This window comes from Oryx dammah, unplaced genomic scaffold (assembly GCF_014754425.2).
Source record: "Oryx dammah isolate SB20612 unplaced genomic scaffold, SCBI_Odam_1.1 HiC_scaffold_28, whole genome shotgun sequence".
Classification (NCBI taxonomy): Eukaryota; Metazoa; Chordata; class Mammalia; order Artiodactyla; family Bovidae; genus Oryx; species Oryx dammah.
Window position 1 is genome coordinate 108088858 of NW_024070212.1, and position 15592 is coordinate 108104449.

Sequence of the window (15592 nt, forward strand, 5' to 3'; positions counted from 1 at the left end):
AGTAGTCGGGAGAGTTAAGGAGGTGTGAATGGTGCAGTTAGATTTATTTACGTTATAAAAAGACAACTGGCTGCCATGTGAAGGAATTGGAGAGGAAACTGGATAGAACACCCTTGTGGTGGAGAGAGGATGAGATAGAGAGGCGGAGTCCAGATACACTTGAGGGGAAGACTTGCTGAGGTTCATGATATGTTTTCAGAGGGGTGTGAGAGAAAAGAAGACGCAAAGGATGGTCCCCAAGCATCTTCTTTGAATGAGAAAGACTGGAGAAGAAATGCAGGGGAAGGTTGTTTGGTTTAGAACGGTTGTGAATGGGGTTGAGAAGTGAGGCTAGAAGGTGGGTAGGGATGAGTTTATGGGAAGTTTTGAATGTCAGCTTAAGGATTTAGGCATTTTTTCTGGTGGTGACGAAAGTGCTGGCTTAGGAAAATTAGTTTTGTGGCGTTTCATTCACTGAGGAGATTACAGGTGGAGGCCGGCAAGGAGGTTTTTGAGGAGGGGATGATGATGGCTTGAACAGCGTGGTGTCAGTGAACTGGAGGGACAGGAAAGGTCCAGGCCGACTTCCAACCCAGGAGACGGACTGATAGCGCTGAGGACAGAATTAGGACATTTGGCGCAGTTTCAGTAAGAGAAGAGGAAGATGGAGCACAGCAGCGCAGGATTGGGCAGGAATCTGCTATATACTGGAGGCCGGCACCGCTAAGGAGGGCCACATCCCTCAGTGGGGAGAGAGGGGAGGGTCCATAGAAGAGCACCAGGCGAGGGGCTGAGGAGAAGGAGAGGCGTCCCCAGAGAGCGGCCAGGAGCAGTGGGGAGAGCCGTGAGGGGCCTGAGGAGAGCGCCAGGCGAGGGGCTGAGGAGAGGAGCGGTGTCCCCAGAGAGCAGTCAGGAGCAGCGGGGAGAGGGGTGAGGGTCCATAGAAGAGCGCCAGGCAAGGGGCTGAGGAGAAGGAGGAGTGGTGTCCCCAGAGAGTGGCCAGGAGCAGTGGGGAGAGCGGTGAGGGGCCTAAGGAGAGCGCCAGGCTGAGGAGCGGAGGAGCTGAGGAGAGGAGCGGTGTCCCCAGAGAGTGGCCAGGTGAGACTCGGTGACGGTGATGGCGGTGACAGTGCTGGAGAGGTTTCTGGGCACCTGAAGAGCTGGAGTAGACGGTGAGTGGACAGATGGCTGAAGTGGAAGCGCGGTCTGTTTAGGAAGTAGGTAGGTGGTGAGGAAACGGAGGCCCTGAAGAGTTGAAAGTCCTTCCAGAAGCTGGGTAATAGTGAGTGGAGATTCAGAACTGTGTGGATGGGGTTTGGGAGCAGGTTTTCAGGCAGAGAAGCAGAAGATGGAGGTGAGGTTTCAGAGGGGGACGGTGGGCATAGAGGACTTGAGATCCCTCTCCTGAGCAGGAGGCGGGGACAACCGGGAGGAAGAGGCAGTTTGGAAAGGCAGACTTGTGGGGAGAGGTGGGGGGATGCAGGTGGCCAGCCACTCCCGGGTAACCCAGAGGCGAGGACAGACGAGGGTCGCAGGCCCTTCTCCCGGGGGCGGTGTCTAGCCAGGGAGGCGGCTTGAGGTGAGAGGCCCTTGGGTCTGGCGTGGGTCTGACCAGGCCAGCAGGCCTGGCTCTTGTTCTGGGCTCTGCGGCGTGGGGGTGGTCGCAGGCCAGATCAGAGCCGCCAGTGGGACGTGGCGAGTGGCTTCAGGGCCTAAAGTTCAGCTTGAGGAAGACTCAGTCTGTGGAGCCTGGCGTGTGTGGAAGTGAGCTGAAGTGGACACCATGCCAGGGCGCGGTGAGGCCGGAGGAGGAGTGGCAGGACGGGAGGGGCCCCTGCCTGTGCGGGGCCCAGGCTCGGAGCCCAGCCGCGGGGCGTGCTCTACGGTCAGCACCGGTGGGGTGGCGTGTGATTTGGTTTTGTTCTCCTGTTGAGTTTTTTCACAACTTTGTATTGCTTTTGGTCGAACCATATAAAATTACTGATAATTTGACTTTTGACCTAGAAGACAGCAGTTTCCGGTGACTCAGCCTGATGTGTAAGTGAATGTGCCCGTGTGATCAGCCCCCCAGCAGCACCCACTGTGTGCTTCTCTGCAGCCACTGCCTCCCCGCGGTTGACATCTGGTGTCTTGGAGTAGCTGATACGAACAGAACCTTGGTGTGCGCCTCCTCTCACTCAGCACTGCGTTTAGGACACTCACCCGTGTCCTTAGGCAGAGCCACAGCGCGCTCATTCCCGTTGCTGTATAATTTCCTTTGTAGGAATACAGTTGTCAGGCATGCGGTTGGGCCTTTTGGCTGCCCTGGGGGCTGCTGCCGTAAACCTTCTGGCCCATGTCCTTCGGTGGACAGATGCATGTATTTCTGTTAGGTGTAGACCTGGGGATGGAATTGCAGAGTCAGAGATGTGAGTGGTCAGCACCCGTCGATAGTACCGGTGTTCTCGCTTGTATTGCTTAGTGGATGAATTCCACTTAGTTCCCCAAGCAGAGCAGAGCTCACTCGTCATGAGAGGGCCTGGGGTGAGTGCTGTGTACTGCGGACCCAGAAACCCATCTCCACCTCAGGCTCCTGTCCTCCACACCTATGGCCCAGAAGGGCTTTGGGGAAGAAGAAAAGCTTCGAGTGCTTGGGTGCTGGGGGGAGAAAGCCCCCAAAGGGATACTTCATCTTTAGGGCAAAGCAGAAGTGGTGAGACCCTTGACCCTCTCTGGTCTTGGTTCTTAGGTCAGCACTGTCCCCACCACACTGGAAAAGCCTACAAAGCCGACCCTGCTTCTCTGCCGTCCTGAGAGTCAGCAGAAGGCGTGACTGTCTGCAGTCATGTGTCAGAACTGTACCCCAAGATGGACAAGCTGCATAAGCTTGCCTGCGCCCCAGAGCACACTGCACAGGCAGACAGCACGCGGGCAGGGTCTGCAGGCATGAGGTTCCTGAGTGCCGGGCGTGGTCAGAGTCTCCATGCCCTCATCATTCACAGCCTTACGGCCCATCTGACCAGGAAGGGGCAGAGTGGCTGACGGTCATCTCAGGAACCTCTTTCAGTGTTTACTGGGGGTGGGACTGGGGGAGGGAGCATGGTTGCTGGGGAGTGAAGGTTCAAACGTGGCTCACCTGACTGGTCACCTTTTTAAGAAAGGAGGTAGGTTAGGTCCTGGGGGTGGACTGTGCCAGGCCCAGAGCACTGCCAAGCTGCATTCTCGATGCTGGTGACTTGTACTCTAGTTCTGCCATCTCAGCCCATGTTTGCTTGGAGTGGTATTTGCACCAGCCTGAGGGCACCCATCTTGCTGCTGGGTGGGGTCCGCCCTGAAGTTATTACCCAACCTCGTGGTATGGTCTGGCCTCTGCAGCCTTAAGGACGAGCACAGAAGATAACTATGGTGACTTAAAGAACCTCAGGCATCTTTTCTGACCTCAGGTGTTTCTTACGGGTCCTTATTTGTGTGCTCTGACCACCTGATGCCCTGGGACAGTTGGTCCTCCTGTCCCTGCTTGGAGAGGCCTCTCCAAGCCACACCCCTGCTCTCCCACTGCTTGTTGCCACTCAACGAAGCCAGAGTAAACGTCTGCACGGAGCATGGTGGTGTCCTCGGCGCCAGCAGCTCTGCAGGCGCTTTCCATCCACGCTGAACCAGGGTCCGCAAAGAAGCTCAGTCTCTAGAGCATCAGTGCTTGTTCCTTGTTTGCCTGCCTCCCACACAACTCTGCCCTGTGCATGAAGGGACATGATAAAACACCCCACATTTAGGAGAGAGAAAAGAGCATGTTGTTGGGTGGACTGACCGAAGCTAATAGGTGCTGGAGGCAGAGAATCTGCAGTGGACGCTGATCTGTGGGTCTGCAGTCTATTCCCTGAGGCTTCCCTGCTCTGTCTAGCCAGGCCTGGGAGGACTCGGATAGCTTCCTGCCCACAGGAGAGGACCATCCCATTGCTCTGCTCCTCTTCGGGCTGGGGTGGGGGACGTGGGGGGAGGTTCCTGGCTCCTGACACCCGGCTCCTTAACTCCCTCGCAGGCATCAAACAGAAAGGCCCGGCGCTGAGCAGCAGCCTGATGCGCTCGGAGTCCGAGCTGGACAGTGACGACGCCATCTTCACGTGGCCAGACCGAGAGAAGGGCAAGCTCTTGCATGGTCAGAACGGCTCTGTGCCCAACGGGCAGACTCCGCTGAAGGCCCGGAGCCCCCGCGAGGAGATCTTGTAGCCGCCTGGTCTGTCTCCTCAGGGTGGGGATTGGCAGTGCCAGGGTCCAGAGCATCGCCAGGCTGGTTCTCCTACCTCCCACATCGGAGGGCAGCTGTTCTCCCAACCTCTGCTGGCCACTCCATCCCAAAACCCTCAACCAGAGCCGCTGGTACTTGAATCCAGAGACATTCTCCAGGAACCCCTGAATGAAGCTGTGAACGAAGAGGTTTCCTCTTTAAACCCGTCTGGTAGGTCCCTCAAAACGTCCTCACCTCAGGGCCTCCTTTGTTTTGCACCCCTCTCCTGTTCCCAGGGTGGACACCGCAGCTCCTGGCTTCCTCTCCAGCTCCTTGTTGGCAGGACTGCTGCCACCAGAGCACCTGCACAGCGAGGCCTGACTGCGCTCCCTACCCCTGGGGACAGAACCAAGCCCCGCCAGCTCCTGGCCGCAGAAGCCTGCCTGCGGGCAAGTTCCTTGTTCTCTGCTTTGGGATGGAGTGCGCCCTCTCTCTCAGCCCGGAGGAAGTGGCGCCCACTCCTCAGCCCCGATGGTGAGCTGGTAGTGCAGAAATAGTCTGCCGAGTAGGGGAGGGCTGGCTGCTTCCGGAAAGGAGAGGCGCCCAGGCCGCGGGGCTGTTGGGTCACAGTAGCCAGACTGGACACAGGCTGCCGCCCTTCCTCCTCCTGGCCACCTTGGCTGCTTCCAGAATCAGGCCCGCACTCCCTGTGCCAAGGAGGCAGCCACAGACAGACTGGACTCTGCAGCCAGAGAGCGCACGCGTGTGGCTGCCCGAGCACGGCCTGCTCCGTGTCCGTCTGTCCGAGTGTCTTCTCTCTGTCCCTGCATGTGTGGGTGTGTGTGTGTTAGAGAGAGTGTGTGTGCATCAACTCCTCCTAGGGCTTTTGGCTACTCACAAGGCAACCTTGACCTGGAAAGACTTTGAGCTTGGTGGAACAGAGACTCTGAATCCCTCTGGCCCTGTTCCTCAAAACCATGGGGAACCGGTCCCTCCACTGTGACGTCTGGGTGTTGAGATGTGGGAGCTTTGGGGACATGATTTTTAAAAAGAAACTTCGGTTTATACTACTGCGCTACAGTCTGTTGTGAGATGATTAAACCTGCTGTTCAATTGCGTGCTTGCCTGCTGGGGTGCCGCTTTGTGCTCGGGGCCCAGCCACCGTGCGTCCCTGATGCCCTTGCCGGGCCAGTTGGGGTCTGGCATCTGCCCGTGGCCACAGTGCTGGGCTTCTCAGTGGCAGCCTGGCCCCTCAGGCCAGCTGCTGCTTTTGTCTTTCAGGACGGGAGTTTTCTGCCATTCCTTCAGCCTTTTGCGAACACAGAATTGATATATATACACACACAAACACCCCCCCACCTCCTGCCTGTCTCTACCCCGTGGACCAGCTGGGGACACACAGGGTCCCGACACCCAGGTGGGCCTTCAGGGGCTCTGGTTTTCCGCTTGGGTCTCCAAAGCAGTAGGGCTCGGCCCCTGCCCCCAGGACAGTGCCGAGCTGGAGGGACAGCTTGGTGAGCTCGGCAGGAGGACAGAGGCTGCTGTCCAGTCTGAGAGTCCCAGGAAAGGGAGGGGAGAGAAGGACCAGGGAGCTCTTTATCTCCCCGAGGCCCTGTGCACAGGTGAGGGTATTGGTGACGCCAGCTGAGGATACTGGTTCTGTTTTTACAGAAGCAGAGACAAGGCATCTGAGAAGTAACTCAGTCCACACACTGTCCGTGAATGAATTGGAGCTGAGCCCCAGCAGAGGCTGTGCTTGGTCTAGAGCAGAATCACCTTTAAAACACGGGTTGTTGGGCCCCACCACTGCATTTCTGACTGAGTGGGCCTGAGGGGAAACGAGAATCTGCCTTTCTAATGTGATCCCAGAGTGCTCCGCTGCTCGTCTGGGGACCACACTTTGAGAACCGTTGGTCTAGAATCGCACACTCTGGGGCTGGAAGAGGGGGCGGTAGCTGACCTGTCCTGAGCGAGGGCGAAGGAAGCTCGGAGGAGTGGGCCCTCGAATCTGCAGGGGGTGCTGGGGCTGGGATGTGCAGAGCCGACTGCACAGGAGCTGCTGGTGGGCGGGCGGTCAAGACTTGCTGAGGATGTTGTATTAGAAGAGCTTTGAGGGATTCACAAAAGAGCTACAGGACTTGATGACTTACTGGCTTTTTCTGGTTTTGTTTGGGCCTCCTTTGCTACATCTTATTTATTTCACCCATGGCTCATTGAAGGATATATTTTTATCTCTGTTCCAGAGATGAATATAATAATTTTTCATTCCCTACTCCCACCAAAAAAGGGAACAAAACTGAGAAGCCAGCGCTGCTTTCCTGGCTTGGGGTCTTGCGTTGAGAAGATTGCCATTCCCCTATTCTTGCCTGACTCAAGAAAGAGGAAGAGATCCTCGGGCTGGCTTAGGGAGAGCGAGGCTACTTCCACATAACCTGTCACCCCAAAGAAACCCTTCTGAAATAACTGAATTTCAGGAGCCTGGTAGCCCCGGCCTTGACCAAACTAAATACTCCTCCACCCTCAAAGACCTTCATCTTACATTTTCTATTTAGAATGGCCAAAGGGAGGCCAGTAGAGGGCATCCTCGTGTTTCTCAAAGCCCACAGGTGCTGTGTGTGGAAAGGATCCTTAGTCACCAGGAAGCAACACTCAAGAAAACCCCGCCAGGCTGGAAGGCTGTGGCGCTGGCCTGCCTTCTAAGGGAGGAAAGTGGGGAAACTCTGGTTCTTCCAGCTTCCCTTCAGCCCATCTGCTCAGTGAAAGGAGCCAGAACAGGTGGTCACACACACCGAGAGTTGCTCTCTGAAGACAAATAGGTCTGGAAAGAAGTTGTATGCCGTCAAAAGCCATGAGTCCTTGGGAAGGAGGATTTGGGGAGCCTGGCTCAGGCCCGTGACTCCTTTGCAGAATTTGTGTTGAGGTTCAGGGGTCCCTGTTTAGCCTCTGGTCAAACCCATGCCACCACTGTAACCCCTTTCACCTACGTCACCCCACAGACTGTGGTTGTTGCTGATGGTGGCTACTTAATACCCAGTATCTCCAGTACCAGAGCTGGGGCTGTCCACGCTCAGGCCTCCCACAAAGGCCCAGGTGGGGTGTGAGCCTCCGTGTCCAACTGCTGCCAAACAGGTAAAACCCCCCGCCACTCCATCCTGGGGACCTCTCTGAGTTGTCGGGTTTGACACTGGAGGGTAATTGATCAGGCCTTTTTGGTCACAAGGAACAAAACTAAAGTTACCTTTCCTGGGGAGGCCAGCCTTCTATCCATTTGTCAGCACAGATACGAAACTCTGGCTGGCAAGTTACAGCTGTGCCCTAGTCTAACCTTCCGAGCTACACTCTAGGTCCCCCTTATCCCCACACGTCTAACAATCACATTCCTGTGTATCGACACAAGTGGTTCTCACTGGCTGCACATTAGAATAACCTGGGCAACTTCTCAAACATACCGATGCCTAGAACCCACACTTCACAAGCTACTGTGACTTAATTGATCTTCTATTAATTCCTCAGATAATTTGTGCATCCATACCATACCCTTGACAAGGGGGCAAACAGCCCTTAGCAGTGGAGCTCTAAAAGCTTTGCAAACCAGTTGGATTTGGTGACAAAGAAGGAAAATACCCAGACACCCAGTTCCTCTTCATCACCTCAGGGAGAAGCCCTTGAAGTGGTGTGTGGCAGAGGTCAGCAGCTTGCCACACCAGACTCCGTTTCTGTGGCACATTAGCTCACTCCATCTCCGGCCTTCTGCACAGCATGGGCGGAAGAGAGGTTCCGTCTTCCACCCTGACCCATTAGAAACTTCTCTGTGACTCTCACTCCCTTCCGCCACCTGCCGGCCGGACGCAGAGGATCCCTCGGGGGACTCTGCAGCCATGTAGAGACATCCAAGGTGGAGGCAGCCGGTTCCTGAACCATTGTCTAGCAGATAGCTGCTCTGCCAGAGTGGACATTGGATGGTGTTGAGAGAAATGAACTGTATTGTGCTAGGCAAAGCATTTTTTTTTTTTTTTTTTTTTAAGTGATGGCTGGTGTTAAGATTGTGGGCCTGGGCTCTCCTCTGTGACAAGCCTCCCTGGGCCTGAGTAAGCCACTAGGGTTGACAGAGGTGCCTCAGCCCGGGGCTCTGCGGCAGCTGTGTGGGCTGCAGGAGGGGCAGCTGGAGAGAGCTAAGGCCTGCCGCAGTCTTGGCCATACAGTTCTAGGTCACATGCTCTGGTTTTTGTTTGGTTGTTTTCTGACGAGCAGACACTAATACCTCAGATCCTCCCCTAGGATAAGGGCAACATGCTTCGCAATCTGGAGTCAGAGGTACGATTTCCCGTAGTGTGTAGTCTGGGAATTGGGGGGCATGCCAGATCTGTATGTGGGGGAACTTCAACCTGACTGTTGACAAGAGGTATCTCAGTTGTTAACCATATCTTGTAGCCCAGAAAATGGAAGAGATTTTCAAACACTTATTTCTGTGATCAAAAAAACTTGAAAAGCCAGGACAAATCCAGTGCAAAAAGTATTTAACTCAAACTTTGTGCTGGAAATGACTACAGCATTTTACTATTCAACTGGAAATACGGCCATATGGAGGAAAGTTGTTATCTTTGTAATCTGCAGGTAACCACTCACACCCTGAATCTCTGAAGGAGTCCAATACCTGTAGGAAAAACAATGTCAGTATATACTTGGAATCAGACCTGGGCTTCCAGTTTGAACTGTAGGGCCCAAAATGGGGAATCAAATCATGGGAATACCTGAGTCTCATGATTTTCTTGGCATTTATTCATTGGCTACAGAAATTAAAGCATGAAAGCAGATTTAAAGTGCCATCCCATTAGAGCAGTTTAAGCTTTTCCCCAGGCAATGCCCTCCAGCCTCCAAGCAGCCTAACATCTCTCTCCCTCTAAAACCTGGGGTTACATCTGGGCCTGCAGGGACCCACGTGCCGCTTACACGGTACAGCATTCAGGCATTTGTCTCCCACTCACTCAGAAGTTCGTGAGGCTGCGGGGCCACCTTAGGTTTTATAACACTCTTCGCGTGCTGATTCTGTTACATGGAGAGAGAACACAAGTCTCCCATCACCTGTGCCTCAGAGAGTCCCATGACCTTCATGGGCTCATCAGTGACTAACACCAACGACGGGCAGCCGTGGAGAAATCACACCCCCGCTCTGTCCCTACCACAGCTCCAGAATCCCAAGCTGTCTCTACCAAAAGCAGGAATCACTTTTAAACATGGTTCTCTTTGGAACTATTACATGCCATATTCTTATTTGAAAAAGTAGTGTGCACTTCAGCACTCCAGAAGCACCCGTGTCATCTTGCTCACTCGTATCTCTAGTTCCTAGCACAGTGGCTGGTGTGCCCTTGAAAGTGTACCTGTGATGAACACAGAGATTAGCACAGGCTAACCAAGCCAGGGATGTGGAAGGGGTGGGTTCTCAAAGAAAATTCCAGCTGAAGAGGGGAGGAGGATCTAGTGACTGCTGAGGTGAGCTGACACTCCAGGGGAATCTGGCCTCATAAGCTCTTAGGTAGTATTACTTGGGGGAAGAATAAAAATATGGAATTACTGAACAATGAATGACATTTAAGATAGGGGTAGGGTGGTAATTGAAAGTAATCTAAGGTCCTCTCATAGAAGGACAGTAAAAATGCCAATTAACTTTAGAGTTTAAGTCATCTGTTCATGTTAAAAATACTGAGAAAGCCACTAAGAATTCAAAACTAGAATATGTAACATCTAAACAAGAGGAAAGGAAAAAAAAAAGCCACACTTCAGTCAGCCAAGCAGAAAGCAAGAATAGAGGCAAAACTGCGCATTAAAGGTCTGATCATTTAATACGCAGAAGTCAGATTGGATGTCAAAAGAACCACCACTACCACCTCCAAACAAAAGTTAACGGATTGGATATAACTGTAAAACTATAGTCACAAAACACACCTAAAACATAGCTTGAAAGTGAAAGTCTCTCAGTCGTGTCCAGCTCTTTGGGACCCCATGGACTATACAGTCTGTGGAGTTCTCCAGGCCAGAAGACTGGGGTGGGAGCCTTTCTCTTCTCTAGGGGTCTTCCCAACCAAGGTATCAAACCCAGGTCTCCCACATTGCAGGTGGAGTCACACAAAGATTGAAAATAAAAGCAAAAATAATACTGGGGGCTTTGGTTGGTATGAAGACAATGAGGTAAAAACAGTACACATTAGAAAGGAGCATAAATCTGAGGGACCACCACCAAAAACCAAACCAAGAAATCTCCCCAAATCCCGTAAGAACCCCCAGGACACCGAAGGTCATCAGAAACTGTAAAAGGATGTGGGACATCAGTGAGATGTCTACTCTTGGTGAACCCAAGACGCAGCCAAGTCACTGGTGTAAGAGGCGCACTGTTGAGTCAGCACAAAAGCTCTGCTGGGGTGAAGAGAGTGGTCTAGGCAGCTGCTCTTGGGATTAAAACTTTTTTTCCCTCCAAAGCCTCAGTATTGGGAAATGACAATTAGGAATTGCTGCTTCTTCCCAAGGCTCTGAAAGGAATCTTAGAACAGTTGCTGGTGGAGTGGTTGACAGTGACCGTGAGGTACCCAGAGGCCATTACCTTCCCTTCAAAATTGGAAGGGACAGAATTGGCCTTGTCCGTCCCCCAGTAAATACTACCAGGCAGAAGAGCTAGTGCTGTGAAGGGACATGAGCTCACAGGCCAAAAATAACCAACCCTGGCCCGCATAGACAGCAAACTACATAAACTGATTAACCAAGAATTGAAAATAAAGCAAAGTAAATATACAGGGAAATATTAGCAATATGAAGCAGGAACAAGAACCAAGTGGAAATATTAAATATGGAAAATATAATGAATGTGATAGACACATACAGGTCAAAACCCATTAGCTGGAGTGTCATCTCAGGGCCTTTACCAAATGGAAGCAGGAAGGGGTTAGAGGAGATAGATACACACACACAGCAGTACAATGGCAGAGTAGAAGGGCTGATCTCTGAATAAAGGGGAGTCTGAGAAGACAAGGAAATATTTGGAGAAATAATAATAGGTTGATGAGAATTAAAGATAAAGGAACTTATGGATGATTAAGAAAAATATCCCATAAACATTGTAGTAAGAGAATTAAGAGCATCTAAGAAAATGAAATATTCTGAAAGCTCCCAGACAGAAATAGCAGATCAATGACAAAAGAACAAGAAACAGATTGACATCAGGTTTCTTAACAGTATCCTCAGGTGGAAAAAAGACAAATCATGTTTCCAAAATGCTGAAGGAAAAGAATGTAGTGGAACTCAATTTATAGCAAGACAAACTTAAACATGAAAGCAGAATAAAAAATATTCTCAGGGATACAAGGCTTCAAATATTTTTTCCAACAGATCCACTTAAAATGTACTTAGAAGAAGTGGTTAGGTATGAAAAAGAGAGACTTCCCTGGTGGCGCAGTGGTTAAGAATCTGCCTGCCTGGAAGAGCCCAGATGCCACACAGCAACAGAGCCTGTGCACCATAACCTCGAAAGCCCGTGCGCCAGAGCCCACGGTCTGCAATGAGAAGCCCGCACACTGCAGTGAAGGGGAACCCCCACTCGCCACAGCTAGAGAAAGCCCTTGCACAGCAAAGACCCAAAAGTAAATAATTTTTTAAATTCTACAAAATATGAAAAGTAAATTTAGACATGGAAAGATATATAGGAGGTAAGAATGAGCAAATAAATTATTTGGCACAGTTGGTACAGATGGTTTCCAACTTAAAATGGTTTAAGATTTTTCAACTTTATGATGATGTAAAAATGATACAGATTCAGTAGAAACTATCAAATTTTGCATTTTTAAAAATTTATTTTGAAGATTTTTTAAAATGTGGACAATTTATAAAGTCTTTAGACTCTTACCGTATTACTTGTTTTATGTTTTGGTTTTTTGGCCACAAAGTATGTGGGATCTTACCTTCCTGACCAGGGATTGATCCTGTACCCCATACTTTGGAAGGTGAAATCCTAGCCACTGGACCACCAAGGAAGTCACTCGAATTTTGAATTTTAATCTTTCCTGGGCTAGCAATATGTAGGATACCTGCTTGTGATGCTGGGCAGTGGCGGCAGCCGCAGCTCCCAGTTGCCACAGATCAGAAGGGTAAACAACCGATACATTGTAACTATTCTATATCTATACAACCCATCTGTTTTTCACTTTCAGTACAATATTCAATAAATTACATGAGATAGTCAACACTTTATTATAGAATAGGCTTTGTGTACAACCTGCAATGGCAAAGCAGTGAAGAATCCACCTGCAATGAAGGAGAAAATAGTTCGATCCCTGGGTCAGAAAGATTCCCTGGGGAAGGAAATGGCAGCTCACTCCAATATTCTTGCCTGGGAAATCCCATGGACAGAGGAGCCCGGCAGGCTACAGTCCGTGGGGTAGCAAAGAGTCAGACATGACTTAGCAACTAATCAGAATCAAGAAAATGGTATTGCCCAGTTAATGCAGGCTAATTTAAGTGTTCTGGGCACCTTTAAGGTAGAATCGCTAAGCTATGATGTTGAGGTTAGGCGTGATAAATGCTTTCTTGACTTAAAATATTTTCAACTTACTGGGTTTATTGGGACAAAACACAAGTTGAGGAAGACTGAGATGACGGGAAAAGAGGAAGGAGAAGGAAAGGAAAACAATGAAGTATATTAACAACCCAGAGCCAAAATTCTGAAAAATATCAACATGGTAGGGTTGCAAAGACTAAATCTTATTAGAAAGAAGGTTTAGATGACAGTTAAAGAAACCAAGGAGAAAAGAAGCATGTTTTAGTATGAGTAACTCTTAAAGGGTTTATGGGTGTGAAAAAGGAGGCGGCTAGAAAGAGCCCTGAGGTATTGAACTCAAATTGGAAGAACTGATATTAACTCACAAGTTAAGAGAAATAGGTAGATGATAAATTGTTATATATGGTTATATAAGCGTGTGTTGTTTCTACTGATTAAACCTAGGGAAATTTGAGTATCAAATTATAACAATAAAATAGGAATATATGAGACTATACTGATATATATAAATGAGTAAAAAATATGAAGGACTCAATATGAAATCTCTTTTTAAAACCCCAAAATTTAGGGCTAAAGCAACAGAAAAAAAGAAGAAACAGCAAGGGAAAAAAAACGGGAGAGGAAAAATAGTTATAAAATCAGAGATGGAAGAGAAAAGACTGACAAAACCAAGTGGTGGTTCTTGGAAAGATTTTTAAGATAGATAAGTCTGATCAAAAAAAACAAATAACATACAAGGGAGTCTCCATAAGGTTACCAGCCGATTTTCCAGCAGAAACTCTACAAGCCAAGAGAGAATGGCACGATATATTTAAAGTGATGAAGGGCAACACCTACAACCAAGAATACTCTACCCAGCAGGGCTCTCATTCAGATTCAGTGGAGAAATCAAAAGCTTTAAGAACAGCAAAAGCTAAGAGAATCCAGTACCAGCAAACCAACTTTACAACAAACACCGAAGGAACTTCTCTAGGCAGGAAAGAGACCATCAACTTAAAACAACTTTGTGTATATACAGACTGCTATATCAAAACCTCATGGGCAATGGCAAACCAAAAAACTACAACACACACACACAGTGCCAAAGGCAGCCATTCAGATCACAAGAAAACAAGACAGGAAGAAAAAAGACTTACAGAAACAAATCCAAAACAGTTGAGAAAACGTCAGTAGGAACACACATATCAATAATTACCTTAAATGTAAATGGATTAAATATTCCAACTGAAATATACAGGCTGGCTGATCATATACAAAAATAAGACCCATATATATGCTGTCTACAAGAGACCCACTTCAGAGCTAGGGACACATACAGGCTGAAAGTGAGGGGATAGAAAAAGGTATTCCATGAAAATAGAAACCAAAACAAAACTGGAGTAAGCAATACTCATTATGAGACAAAACAGATTAAAATCAACAGCGACTTTAACACCCCGCTTACACCAATGGACAGGTCATCCAGATAGAAACTAAGGACACAGGCCTAGAGTGACACATTGGACCAGATGAACTTAATCGGTATTTTTAGAGCAATCCATCCAAAGGCAGCAGAATATACTTTATCCTCAATACTGGGAAAAAACCTGAGACAACAATATGTTATTAAAAAACTAATGGATCACCAAAGAAATTTTAAAAAACACACGGAGACAAAATGACAATGGAAACATGATGTTCGGAAACCTATGGGACACAGCAAAAGCAGTTGTAAGAGAGAAGTTTATAGCAATACAATCTTACTTCAGGATACAAGAAAAATCTCAAAGAACATAACCTCACAGCTAAAGCAACTGGAAAGAGAACAAACGAACCCAAATTAGTAGAAGGAAAGAAATCATAAAGGTCAGAGCAGAAATAAGAGATGAAGAAGACAACAGAAAAGATCAATGAAAAGTTGGTTCTTTAAAAAGGTGAACAAAATTGATAAACTTTTAGCCAGACTCATCAAGAAAAAAAGGGAGAGGGTTCAAAATCAATAAAATCAGAAATGAAAAAGAAGTTACAACTGACACCACATAAGTATAAAGGATCATAAGAGCTACTACAAGCAACTATATGCCTATGAATCTGTCCATTTCTTCTAGGGGGACAAATTCATAGAAAGGTACAATCTTCCAAGAGTAAACAAGAAATAAAATATATAAACAGACCAATAGGTACTGAAATCGAAACTGATTAAAATAGCTGCCAACAAACAAAAATTCAGGACCAGAAGGCTTCACAGGCAAATTCTATAAAACATTTAGTTGTGGCATGTGGGATCTAGTTCTCAGACCAGGGATCTAACCTGGGTTCCCCACTTTGGGAGTTAATGGAGTCTTAGCCATTGGGCCACCAGGAAGTCCTTCTATCAAACATTTACAGAAGAGTTAACACCTGTCCTTCTGAAACTCTTCCAAAAAACTGCACAGGAAGGAACACTCCCAAATTCATTCTGTGAGGCCAGCATCACCCTGGTAGCAAAACCAGACAAAGATAGCACAAAATAAGAAAATTACAGGCCATTATCACTGATGAACACAGATACAAAAATCTTCAACAAAATACTAGCAAACCAAATCCAGCAATACATTAAAAGGATCATATACCATGACCAAGTGGGATTTATCCCAAGGATGCAAAGGTGTTTCAGTATCCACAAATAATGTGATACACCACATTAACAAACTGAAGAATAAAAACCATATGATCATCTCGAGAGTTGCAGAAAAGGTTTCTGATAAAAGTCAATATCGATTAATGATAAAAGCTCTCCAGAAGTAAGGCATAAAGAGAACATAACATAATTAAGGTCACATGACCGACCCACAGCATATGTAGTTTGTCAAACCCAGTTTCTCAACAGTGAAAAACTGAAAGCATTT

The 15592-nt window shown here is 48.5% G+C and overlaps 1 protein-coding gene across 2 annotated transcripts in view; it reads left to right on the plus strand.

The window, feature by feature from the left end:
* Nucleotides 1-5301, plus strand: part of KIAA0319L (KIAA0319 like) — a 100879-nt gene extending 95578 nt beyond the window's left edge. For both annotated transcript variants that reach the window (XM_040231721.1, XM_040231720.1), the window contains exon 21: nucleotides 3998-5301. In XM_040231721.1, coding sequence (XP_040087655.1) covers nucleotides 3998-4185 — 188 coding nt within the window. In that variant the 3' untranslated portion in view covers nucleotides 4186-5301. The remainder of the gene's footprint in view (nucleotides 1-3997) is intronic.
* Nucleotides 5302-15592: the final 10291 nt, after the last annotated feature.